This window comes from Schistocerca americana, chromosome 10 (assembly GCF_021461395.2).
Source record: "Schistocerca americana isolate TAMUIC-IGC-003095 chromosome 10, iqSchAmer2.1, whole genome shotgun sequence".
NCBI lineage: Eukaryota > Metazoa > Arthropoda > Insecta > Orthoptera > Acrididae > Schistocerca > Schistocerca americana.
In genome coordinates this window covers 170258056-170271594 of record NC_060128.1, presented here as the reverse complement: position 1 = coordinate 170271594, position 13539 = coordinate 170258056, and the positions used below count along the sequence as shown (strand labels likewise).

The following is a 13539-nucleotide window of genomic DNA, read 5'->3' as shown; positions in this document are numbered from 1 at the left end:
ACTAATGCGAATTCTTTACAGACGAATGGAAAAACTGGTAGATGTCGACCTCAGGGAAGATCAGTTTGGATTCCATAGAACTATTGGAACACGTGAGGCATTACTGACCCTATGACTTATCTTAGAAGAAAGATTAAGGAAAGGCAAACCTACGTTTCTAGCATTTGTAGACTTAGAGAAAGCTTTTGACAATGTTGACTGGAATAATCTCTTTCAAATTCTAAAGGTGGCAGGGGTAAAATATAGGGAGCGAAAGGCTATTTACAATTTGTACAGAAACCAAACGGCAGTTATAAGAGTCTAGGGGCATGAAAGGGAAGCAGTGGTTGGGAAGGGAGTGAGACAGGGTTGTAGCCTCTCCCCGAAGTTATTCAATCTGTATATGGAGCAAGCCGTAAAGGAAACGAAAGAAAAGTTCGGAGTAGGTATTAAAATCCATGGAGAAGAAATAAAAGTTTGAGGTTCGCCGATGACATTGTAATTCTGTCAGAGACAGCAATGGACTTGGAAGAGCAGTTGAACGGAATGGACAGTGTCTTGAAAGGAAGGTATAAGATGAACATCAACAAAAGCAAAACGAGGATAATGGAGTGTATTCGAATTAAATCGGTTGATGCTGAGGGAATTAGATTGGGAAATGAGACACTTAAAGTAGTAAAGGAGTTTTGCTATTTGGGGAGCAAAATAACGGATGATGGTCGAAGTAGAGAGGATATAAAATATAGACTGGCAATGGCAAGGAAAGCGTTTCTGAAGAAGAGAAATTTGTTAACATCGAGTATAGATTTAAGTCTCAGGAAGTTGTTTCTGAAAGTATTTCTATGGAGTGTAGCCATGTATGGAAGTGAAACATGGACGATAAATAGTTTGGACAAGAAGAGAATAGAAGCTTTCGAAATGTGGTGCTACAAAAGAATGCTGGAGATTGGATGGGTAGATCATATAACTAGTGAGGAGGTATTGCATAGAATTGGGGAGAAGAGGAGTTTGTGGCACAACTTGACAAGAAGAAGGGACCGGTTGGTAGGACATGTTCTGAGGCATCAAGGGATTACAAATTTAGCATCGGAGGGCAGCGTGGAGGGTAAAAATCGTAGAGGGAGACCAAGAGATGAACACACTAAGCAGATTCAGAAGGATGTAGGTTGCAGAAAGTACTGGGAGTTGAAGAAGCTTGCACAGGATAGAGTAGCATGGAGAGCTGCATCAAACCAGTCTCAGGACTGAAGACCACAACAACAACACAGATATTAATTGTTTTGGTGTAAGCTGCCGCCAGAACACCATTCGGCAAAGATGAAGCGAGAAGATCGGTAGTAGGCGCTGGATAGAGCGCGCCTATCGGGAGAGAGGCCAAAGACAGACTTGCAAGCAACACGGCGCAAACGCCCACTCGACAGCAAGTATTTAGATCGCCACCACTGACTAGAGGGCCTCAGGACTAGCTCATTCCTCCAGTCACTACCTTACTGTCAGTCACTCTCACTCATTCTAGCTGGTATCTGTCATTCATTCACAGTGCGGGTTAGGCTACGACAATATGTAGCGTCCGATTATAGCAAGATTACCGATATTGTCTGTAACAGGACTATTATGGAAGAGCTGGTACCACAACACATGGACTGTATTGAAGATAAGTAGCTTCCTGTTCATGTACATAAAGGACCCCATTAATCCATATGTGCATTTGCGTTGTAGAAAGAGGATATTGGCCACCAAACAAACTCCACTCTCATTATTCCTATCCCTCTAAAGTGGCCTTGAGGACACTCCACAAATCATAAAGGGTCGGAAGCTCTTTAGTTCGCAGATGATGCAGTTGTCTATAAGAAAGTGCAGTACGTACCGAGGTCCTTGTGGTAGTTCCTCACGACGCCCAGTACGTTGATCACCCGGCCCTGCATGTACGGGTTGCTGAGCACCTCCTTGATGCTCTGGTGGTCACAGGCGGCCACCATCGAGTAGCTGCCGAAGTGGAAGCCGATCACCTTGGACTTGTAGCGACTAGTCATGGCGTCCAGCACGCGGTAAGGGAACTTGTAGTTCTCCAGGAGCAGCAGGGGGTAGCTGCCCCATATCGGAAGGGCAGGCGGACCTGCAACACCGTAGCATGGCCACTTCAACTTGTTGTTGCAGTTATCGGTTCCAAGACTGTTTTGGTGCAGCTCTCCACAAAAGGCTATTCCGTACAAGTCTCCACATTTCTGCCTTACTACTTGAACCTACATCTGAATAAAATGTTCACAGATCTCTAGCCACATCAGTTCGAACGGAATTGCGCGTTTTGTAAGGCCATCTCCGCCACCATCATCAAGAGTAAAACCACTGCTAGCTGGGACTGAATTTTTTTTCTTTATTGTTACTTTGACACCTTTACAATAAAGGTAGGCCGACAGTGGCCTATCTACGCCGCTCTTCGGCCATAGAGAATACATATAGTAAACAGAAAGACAGAAAAACAAACAAACATGGCGGATAAAAACGAGAGACAGACATAGTAAAAATAAATGAAGCCGTTCACAGGCCCACTGTTTGGATAAAAAACGTTCACCACTGTACACAACGGAGAAGACAGAGTTTACACACGTGAACGGAGGAGCACGAACAGAGAGACACTGAAGCACCAACGCGAAGACAAACACGATCGCTGGCGACGATCTCCGGCGCACAAAGATGCACCGTTCACACGAAAAAGCCGGGAGCCTGCCAGAGGGAAGAGGTGAGGGTAGGAGGAAGAGGGGGTGGGGATAGATGCCACTGGGAGAGAAGAAGGGAGGGGGAGGGGAGAGGGTGGGGGGTGTCGAAGACCAGGGAGGGGAGGAGGGGGAGAGGAGGGAGAGAAGGGAAAGGGGGTGCCCTGGGGGAAAAACACAGGGGGAGGAAGGGGAGGATCAAAGTTGGTAGGAGAGGTAGATGGAGGGGGTGAGGGCATCATCAGGGAGGGGGAGTTGGCGGAAGCCACCTTGGGCAAGGATATGGAGTGTGGAGAGATGGAGAGCAGGTGGGATGTGGAAGTACAGGCGCGGCAGCGATCGGGAGTGGGAAAGGATGGGAGAGATAAGCGGGGAGATGTAAAGGATCTGTATCCGTTCAAGGAAGAGGTGTGGGAAAGGAATTAAGTCGTAGAGGATCCATGTGGGGGAGGGGAGGCGGATGCGATAGGCGAGGCAGAGCGCATGGCGTTGCAGGATTTGATGGGATTTGTAGAAGTGGAACTGGCGCAGTTCTCCGCTTATATAGCCACACTTGCCGCCCCTTGCACCAATCAGTGAGGGCCGAAACGGCGCATACGCAGAAGGTGACTGGGCATCTCGCAGCAGCTCCGGCTCGCTGCGGGACCGAGTGACTTCAGTGGCACGAGGGGCAGGCTCCACGTTTCAAACTGACGCTCCCGGCTCGCTACAAACGTCAAGCCTACGTCTTTGCTTTCGCTCAATGTTCAAAGCCAGCCTCCTCCCCTACTAAACCTATATACCCCTGGTCTCTGTTAAAGCTGTGGCTTTTCATTCTAATCTTCTCTGACTCTTTTGCAACGGAATACCGGTATGTTGGCACAAGAGGCAAGACTCTCGTGTTCTCAAACTTTTGTATCCGTTTTCCAGGCAATGCTCAGCTGTAGCCCACTTGTCAAGCTCGCTTTGTTTAATACACTACTGGCCATTAAAATAGCTACACCACGAAGATGACGTGCTACAGACGCGAAATTTAACCGACAGGAAGAAGATGCTGTAATATGCAAATGATTAGCTTTTCAGAGCATTCACACAGGGCTGGCACCGGTGGCGACACCTACAACGTGCTGACATGAGGAAAGATTCCAACCGATTTCTCATACACAAGCAGCAGTTGACCGGCGTTGGGCCGGCCGGTGTGGCCATGTGGTTCTAGCCGCTTCAATCTGGAACCGCGTGACCATTACGGTCGCAGATTCGAATCCTTCCTCGGGCATGGATGTGTGTGATGTCCTTAGGTTAGTTAGGTTTAATTAATTCTAAGTTCTAGGGGACTGATGACTACAGATGTTAAGTCCCATAGTGCTCAGAGCCATTTGAACCATTTTTTTTTGACCGGCGTTGCCTGGTGAAACGTAGTTGTGGTGCCTCATGTAAGGAGGAGAAATGCGTACCATCACGTTTCCGACTTTGATAAAGGTCGGATTGTAACCTATCGCGATTGCGGTTTATCGTATCGCGACATTGCTGCTCTCGTTGTCGGGATCCAATGACTGTTAGCATAATATGGACTCTGTGGGTTAAGGAGGGTAATACGAAACGCCGTGCTGGATCCCAACAGCCTCGTATCACTAGCAGCCGATATGGCATGCATCTTAGCCACACGGCTGTAACGGATCGTGCTGTCACGTCTCGATCCCTGAGTCAACAGATGGGGACGCATGCAAGACAACAACCATCTGCACAAAAAGTTCGACGACGTTTCCAGCAGCAGAGACTATCAGCTCGGAGACCGTGCCTGCGGTTACCCTTGACGCTGCATCACAGACAGGAGCGCCTGCGATGGTGTACTCAACGACGAACCTGGGTGCACGAATGGCAAAACGTCATTTTTTCGAATGAATCCAGGTTCTGTTTACAGCATCATGATGGTCGCATCCGTGTTTGGTGACATCGCGGTGAATGCAAATTGGAGGCGTGTATTCGTCATCGCTGTACTGGCGTATCACCCGGCGTGATGGTATGGCGTGCCATTGGTTACACGTCTCGGTCACCTCTTGTTCGCATTGGCGGCATTACATTTCAGATGTGTTACAACCCGTCGCTCTACCCCTCAGTCGATCCCTGCGAAACCCTACATTTCAGTAGGATAATGCACGACCGCATGTTGCAGGCCTTTCTGGATACAGAAAATGTTCGACTGCTGCTCTGGCCAGCACATTCTCCAGATCTCTCACCAATTGAAAACGTCTGGCCAATGGTGGCCGAGCAACTGGCTCGTCACGATACCCCAGTCACTACTCTTCATGAACTGTTTTATCGTGTTGAAGTTGCATGGGCAGCTGTACCTGTACGCACCATCCGAGCTCTGACTCAATGCCCAGGCGCATCAAGGCCGTTATTACGGCCAGAGGTGGTTGTTCTAGGTACTGATTTCTCAGGATCCACGCACCCAAATTGCGTGAAAGCGTAATCACATGTCAGTTCCAGTATAATACATTTGTCCAATGAATACCCGCTTATCATCTGCATTTCCTCTTGGTGTAGCAATTTTAATGGTCAGTAGTATATGTTGCTTGTACTTGGTACAACACTCTGCAACTGTGCAAATTGTCTGGCCTATACAGATGCTCCCGCATTCGCAAGGGACACCGTACAACCAGGGCATATGGAGAGCTTTCTCGTCTTTAGCAGGGCGCGGCTTAAATGGTTCAAGTCGGTCTAAGCACTATGGGAGTTAACATCTGAGGTCATCAGTCCCCTAGACCTTAGAACTACTTAAACCTAACTAACCTAATGACAGCACACACATCCATGCCCGAGGCAGGATTCGAACCTGCGACCACAGCAGCAGCGCCGTTCCGGACTGAAGCGCCTAGAACGGCTCGGCCACAGCGGCCGGCGGGCGCAGCTTGTCTCCTATCTTGGGGGGATGCCGGAACGCAGGTCTCAGTCCACGTTTCTGAAGCACACGTCCTAACCTGCTGCTTTTGCCCTACAGTATGGCAGGAAAGTCTCTGGCTTTGCTTCTTCTGCCGATTCACAAGTCTTCTTCGTTTCCAATCCCTCTCCCTCTCCCTCTCCCTCTCCCTCTCCCTCTCCCTCTCTCTAAACCCATTCTCTCTGAACACGTGTCTCAAATGTTGCAAGTCAGACTGTAAGTGGTCAGAAATAATTTTTCTCTTTGTATTAAGTGTTCAGGCCTCATTTTTTTGTGTACAGCGTGGTGATAACTATCGGCGATCAAGTATCGATCTGTGCGCATTGGTTCCTGTACACTGAATGACCATGCGGGCTTCCTGCCTTCCGCTCAACTGTAACATCCAAGAACGGTAGCTTGCCATCCTTGTCCATCTCGACGGTAAATTTTATTTGAACTGACGAGCTTTGAGAATTGAGATTTTATTCAGCCATACCGTCTTGAAAGACTTTGAATACTCAACCTATATCTGTTTGAAGCTTTTCACTCTAATCAATTCTTCCTCTAGAATCCCTCATCACCTCTCCAGTACCCAACCGATTTTGTCATACCAACCGATCCCTTCTTTTAGTCAAATGGTTCAAATGGCTCTGAGCACTATGGGACTTAACATCTTAGGTCATCAGTCCCCTAGAACTTAGAACTTCTTAAACCTAACTAACCTAAGGACATCACACACATCCATGCCTGAGGCAGGATTCGAACCTGCGACCGTAGCAGTCCCACGGTTCCGGACTGCAGCGCCTAGAACCGCACGGCCACCGCGGTCGGCTACTCTCTTAGTCAAATTTGCTACAAATTTCTTCCCTCTACGCTTGGATCCAGTAAGATCTCATTAGTTATACGGTCTCTGCATCTAGTCTTCATCATTCTTCAGTACCACAACATTTCAGAAGCTTCCATTCTCTTCTTGTATGAACTAATTATCTTTCTCTCTTCAGTTCTGAACAATACTGCAACCCACACAAATACCTCTAGAAACACACTTCTTAACACTATTTGTATGCGATATTAACAAATTTCTCTTCGTCAAAAATGTGTTCCTTCCCACATCGGTACTGTATTTTGTGGACTATGACACGCACTTTTTTCTTCAAAAAATTGTCTCCAAAATTCAGATGCCTCATATACTCTAAATTCATATAATAATGCCCAGTGTTTGATTTAAAATTCTCGCCAGTCTTAAAAATGGCCATATATTCGATGGAGTGGGAAACCTAACTCTCTCGGGTAACATTGGGTTCAATTGGCAGCAGCAGTGCACGCGTGGGACGAACATGAATTGCGGGGATTCACAAGCTTGTTAACACTGTCTCTCTCCTACCTCGCTATCACAAACATAGAACTTTGTCTAGCCTGTGATTCAAAAAAATGGTTCAAATGGCTCTGAGTACTATGGGACTTAACTTCTGAGGTCATCAGTCCCCTAGAACTTAGTACTACTTAAACCTAACTAACCTAAGGACATCACACACATCCATGCCCGAGGCTGTAGCGCCTAGAACCGCTCGGCCACTCCGGCCGGCTGTGATTCATCATTGCAGTTTACTGTGCCAGTGAACTTGAACTGAAAGTGGTTTGTGTTATCGGTAGCAGCACAAAGTTTTTGTTAGTAGCTAGTTTCGTAATGGACAAAAATTAGTGGTATTCATATGATGTGGGCTATAGATGGAAAGTAATACCATATGCAGAAGAATGTGGAAACAGAGCAGGTGAACGGCCTCCACCAACCATTCGCAACTGGTGGGCTAGTAAACAAGAACTGGTGGACTGAGTACAAAATGGGCAAAACTAGAAGAAGACGATTTTCAGGAGTTTTAAATGTCTGTTCGGTTTTATAAACTAAGAATTCTTTTATTTTAGCCTGGCTTTTCAGTATAATAATAAAAACGGTAAAAATATTATTTTTTTAAGAGAACTGCTAAAAATTAAGGTGCATCTTATAGTCCGTAGTCTCTTATAGTCTGTAAAATACAGTCTGTGTTTTATTTAGAGTGACGCACAAAAACAGTCCCGATTACCAGGTTGTTAATTGTGTCCGCTAATTGTCGTCTATTGTTTCGAAGCTGTTGCGATTATACTCCGTTGATCATAGGAATAAGAGCCGCGCGGTGTAGCCGTGCGGTCTCGGGCGTATTGTCACGGTTCGCGCGCCTCCCCCCGTCGGAGGTTCGAGTCCTCCCTCGGGTATACGAGGGGGGACCCAAAAATAACCGAAATTTCTTTCTAGAAAGCATATACTTTATTGTTTTCAAATACAACCTTAATCTCCTTCGAAGTACTCTCCATTAGCATTAATACACTTGTCCAAACGTTCATTCCAGTGTTCGAAGCACCTTTTAAATTCGTCCCATTTGATAGCTGCTAGCACTTCCATGACATTGCGATTTACGTCTTCCACATCCGCAAAACGCTTCCCTCTCAAGTCTCTTTTCATCCTCGGAAATAGGAGGAAGGAGTCCGAGGGGGCTAAATCCGGCGAATAGGGCGCGTGGGTCAAGCTAGTCGTCTTCGTTGAGGCCAAAAACTGGCGAACGCTGCGAGCTGTGTGCGCGGGAGCGCTGTCGTGATGCAGGAACCACTCGCCAGAATCCCACAAAGCCGGACGTTTTCGTGACAAACTTCTGCGAAGCCATTTCATAACCTCCAAATAGAATTGTTGGTTTACTGTCTGGTTTTCAAGGACAAAAAAAATGGTTCAAATGGCTCTGAGCACTATGGGACTTCTAAGGTCATTAGTCCCCTAGAACTTAGAACTACTTAAACCTAACCAACCTAAGGACATCACACACATCCATGCCCGAGGCAGGATTCGAACCTGAGACCGTAACGGTAGCGTGGTTCCAGACTGTAGCGCCTAGAACCGCTCGGCCACCCCTGCCGGCTTTGAGGGACAAATTCAGAGTGTACGATCCCTTTGATCTCAAAAAAACAGATCAACATCGTTTTCACATTCGATTTCATATGTCGAGCTTTTTTCGGTCGAGGAGAGCGAGGTGACTCGCATTGTGATGACTGTTGTTTACTTTCTGGATTGTACCCATAGCACCATGACTCATCACCTTTAATGATTTTGTTGAAAAAATGTGGATCATCTTTGAACGCGTCCTTCATTTCGAGACAGGCTTGAACGTAACGTTCCCTTTGATCTCCGGTAAGAAGCTTCGGCACGAATTTTGCTGCCACTCTTCGCATCCCCAAATAGACAGTCAAGATGCGCTGAATTGAGCTCCAGGACAACCCAGACAGGTTCTCGAGTTGGTCGATTGTCCCGCGTCGATCTTCACTGATGAGATCACGGATTTTGTCGATGTTGCCTTCGCTTCGAGCAGCTAAAGGTCGACTGGAACGGGGCTGATCTTCAACCACCATTTCTCCCTATTTAAAACGAGAAAACCATTCGTACACTTGCGTTTCACTAAGAGCGACGTTTTGTAGGCTGTCTGAATCTTCACAACAGTTTCTGCTGCGTTCTTGCCGAGCAAGATACAAAACTTCACTGCCGCACGTTGTTCGTAAGAACTAGCCATTTCCTCGTGTCGCGCCTGCACTGTACGCACACTCAAAGAACTGCCAAAGAAACCACACTTCTCACTGTTGGGTGACGCCGCGTGGCAGAATGACTCAGCAGAGCTGCTACCTGCTACTGCAAGTACACGATGTGCAGCATTACGATTCCGGTTACTTTTGGATCCCCCCTTGTACGTGTGTGTGTTGTCCTTAGCGTAAGTTAGTTTAAGTAGTGCGTAAGCCTAGGGACCGATGACCTCAGCTGTTTGGTCCCACAGTCCTTACCACAAATTTTCAATTTCATACAATAAACTTCATGTAAACATTACACTATATATTCTTCCGCACACAAAACTTGTCATGCCATGACACACGTTCACTGAATGATTTATATTGAAGTATGCTTGTATGTGTCTGTGAATTAAACTGGGGACCTAGAAAAGATGGAGAGGCTTCGTCCCGCTATAGCCCACAGTGGTTCACCACCCCACAACAGGCCACAGCAGTCCACCCACCCCGATGCCGCCCCACACCGAACCCGGGGTTATCGTGCAGTTCGGTCCCAGTGGACCCCCAGGGAACGTCTCATACAAGACGAGTTGTTGTTGTTGTGGTCTGCAGTCCTGAGACTGGTTTGATGCAGCTCTCCATGCTACTCTATCCCGTGCAAGCTTCTTCATATCCCAGTACCTACTGCAACCTACATCCTTCTGAATCTGCTTAGTGTATTCATCTCTTGGTCTCCCTCTACGATTTTTACCCTCCACGCTGCCCTCCAATACTAAATTGGTGATCCTTTGATGCCTCGATACATGTCCTGCCAACCGATCCCTTCTTCTAGTCAAGTTGTGCCACAAACTTCTCTTCTCCCCAATCCTATTCAATACTTCCTCATTAGTTACGTGATCTACCCATCTAATCTTCAGCATTCTTCTGTAGCACCACATTTCAAAAGCTTCTATTCTCTTCTTGTCCAAACTATTTATCGTCCATGTTCCACTTCCATACATGGCTACACTCCATACAAATACTTCCAAAAATGACTTCCTGACACTTAAATCTATACTCGATGTTAACAAATTTCTCTTCTTCAGAAACGCTTTCCTTGCCATTGCCAGTCTACATTTTATATCCTCTCTACTTCGACCATCATCAGTTATTTTGCTCCCCAAATAGCAAAACTCCTTTACTACTTTAAGTGTCTCATTTCCTAATCTAATTCCCTCAGCATCACCCTACTTAATTCGACTTCATTCCATTAACCTCGTTTTGCTTTACCTTGAAATTGAAAGAACTTACCAGACGAGTGTAACCCAAAATGTTTGCGTGGTAGAGTAATTATGGTGTACACGTAAGTGGAAACGGTGTTTGCACAACAATCGCTGACACAGTGTGAGGCGGAATAAGAGGAACCGGCCCGCATTCGCTGAGACAGATGCAAAACCGCCTTAAAAACCATCCACAGGCTGGCCGGCACACCGGACCTCGACACTAATCCGCCGGGCGGATTCGTTCCAGGGACCGGCACGCCTTCCCGCTCGGGAAGCAGCGCATTAGGACGCGCGGCTAGGCGGGCGGGCTGCAGTATGTTTACAAACATATTCGCCGAAACAGCTGGCGAAAAATCTGTACAGACTGACGAACGCAGCATACACAGCTCAGCCAGATCTGTTTCTTTCCGCCAAGAAGGAGGGAATTACTCCCCTCGAACAATTCGAGTTAGACGAAGGTTTGATATACGGTCAAAATTGATCAAAACATAATTTGTGGTCCGCCATATTGGATTAGCCATTTTGAATTTTGAAATCTAACTTCACATTTGCGCTCAGTGACATCAAAAATATTTGATAGCCTGTAGTTTTTTATGCAAATTGAACTAACAACGCATATAAAAGTTTTCTCTAAACTTTAAACAAGTTTTCCTGAAGAAACGATTTTTCAAAACTTCGTCCGTCTACCACTCGCTGCTTTTCCCTAAAAGTAATGAAAAGTTGAATACTATGAACAATCACGAGTAGTGTCCCATGGATTCTAATTTTTTGAAAAAAAAAATCATGTTGTAATCGAGTACCGCACCATTGTTTGGGCACTAGTTCGATAGCTTTATAGAGGGAAACAATAGATGCCTATGGGAAATTAAAGAGAAAAATAACACAGCCAATAGCGTCTTCCAAAATACGAAGAATCTTCTATTTGAAAAAGCACGCCAGCTACCACACTAAGAAAGGATTTGCAAAAGTGGACGAGTGGTGTGTCCTGATATAAGGATGTGGAACATTGGAGTTAGCAAACCAGGAGAAAGCTCACCTCAAAGCTGCGGAGACGAGGTCTCGAGGAGAATTACGTGAGCTAGCTCGACCGAAAAAAAAGAAGGAAGAAAAATATTTAGACGGTTCTACAAGAAAGAGGAGATTAGAAAGAGAACTTATTAAAAGTTACGTCAGCGCGAAGCAAAACGGTGGGACACATAATTGAACACGATATTTTTCTGCCAAATACTGACCCTCCAGGATAGCCGAGAACGCCGGCACGGTAGCTCAGCGTGTTCGGTCAGAGATCCAGTTGACCTCTGTAATAAAAAACTGAGTGGAAGGATCAACCTCCGAACTTGAACAGGATGTCTTGCGACGTCCGCAACGACCGAACGCAACGATCAATAATGAACAAAAATGAAAAAAAGTAAAAAAAAAATTTAAAAAAAAAAAAAAAAAGAGCGCTAACGCGCTGCTACTTGGACCCGGGTAGGCGCACCGGCCCCGGATCGAATCCGCCCGCCGGATTAACGACGACGGCCGGTGTGCTGGACAGCCTGGATGAGGTTTTTAGGCGGTTTTCCACGTCCTACTAGGTGAATACCGGGCTGGTCCCCACGTCCCGCCTCAGTTACACGACTCGCAGGCATTTGAACCACACTCACACTATTTCATGATTTACACTAGACGCAGACAGCTGGGGTACACTAATTCCGTCCTGGGGTGTATGGGGTGGCAGCAGGAAGGGCATCCGCCCACCCCCTCCAACTAACCATGCCAAATCCGTGCTTAACACTGCCGACCCTGCGCACAATGCGGGATAAAGGCAGTAGCAAAAGAAAGAAAGATTCTTCTTCCATATACACTCTCTCTGTGCAGAAACAAGGCTGTCTTTTGAAAGAAGAATAATAACCCTTAAATTGCTTTCTTTTTCGTTATTACATTTTATGGTATCTTTGTGTAACACCTAAAGCATTCTTTTTCTGTAAGTACTTGAAATGAAAACCCCGTTTTGTGGTCATACATATTTGCTTACTTTTTATCAGGAGTTTGATTACGATTGATTTTTGCCAACGACAGTAAAAATGCACTTTCAAAAATTTATGGTAAAAAGTTTAGATACTAGCCAAAATCGAACATTTACAAGCAACAATTACATGACAATAGCTAGAATTTCAGTAATGAATCAGTACAATGGCCAACATTTATTGTCCAGTCTCTTCATAAATGGGAATTTTACAAACCAGCATTATGTGTTTAAAGGATTTCACCCAAAAACCTAAAATTTCACTACCGGTGCTATGACAATTGATAAACGGGTTTCTTACCTGTTTACTTATTATACCTCCATGTTTAAAAATCCAGCACATTTTTTATAATTATTCTTTTGTTTTCTGTGTAGTTGTGTGAGTTTTGTCGGACTATGGTGTTGCCAACCTCTGAAAGCACTCGTCTCGTAGTTTCTGTGTGTGTGTGTGTGTGTGTGTGTGTGTGTGTGTGTGTGTGTGTGTGTGTGTGTAAGAGAGTTTTGTTTAGGATATCGTTTCGGTATCAAGCTACTCATAGATTTCTACCAAAAAATTTCGAAACCTTTCTGAACCAAAAGAGGTATCAATGTACACCTTGTTAGTCACTCCTTCTATAAATTATTAGGTTATATAGAGCTAGCCAAAAGATTTATCTACCAGTGGCACAACCAAGGAGGTTAGATTAATCTCCTTAGGTACAACTGGCAATAATGTCCTTTGTAAAAAGGCTTCCATTCTTACACTCTTCTCAAATTTTAAGAGTTCACATGCGAATCTTAAGCAAGCGTTAGAAAATAAACAGTAGGTACGTTGTCAGGGATATATGAACAATATATTTCGTATGTGTGCGCGTAGGTGGCAAGTGTACTGCACAGAGCGTAATGAACAAAGAAACAGAAAATACACAGAGGCTATGGCATGTTATTCAGCGCTCCCTGCGGTGCCTCGCCGTACTAAAGGGCGGAGGAAACTAACCCGATTATAACAGATGTGTTCATCTCTTGGCACTTTTAGGTCTGGTCAGTAAGTTGCTGAAGGCGGATCGAAGCTGGACTGCTTGAATCTCATCCGAAATGTTCTGCTGCATATCTTGAAAG

The 13539-nt window shown here is 45.7% G+C and overlaps 1 protein-coding gene across 2 annotated transcripts in view; it reads right to left on the bottom strand.

Moving 5' to 3' along the window:
• LOC124552620 (probable cytochrome P450 304a1) overlaps positions 1–13539 on the bottom strand; it is a 121940-nt gene that overhangs the window by 88747 nt on the left and 19654 nt on the right. For both annotated transcript variants that reach the window (XM_047126946.1, XM_047126947.1), the window contains exon 2: positions 1847–2095. In XM_047126946.1, coding sequence (XP_046982902.1) covers positions 1847–2095 — 249 coding nt within the window. The remainder of the gene's footprint in view (positions 1–1846; positions 2096–13539) is intronic.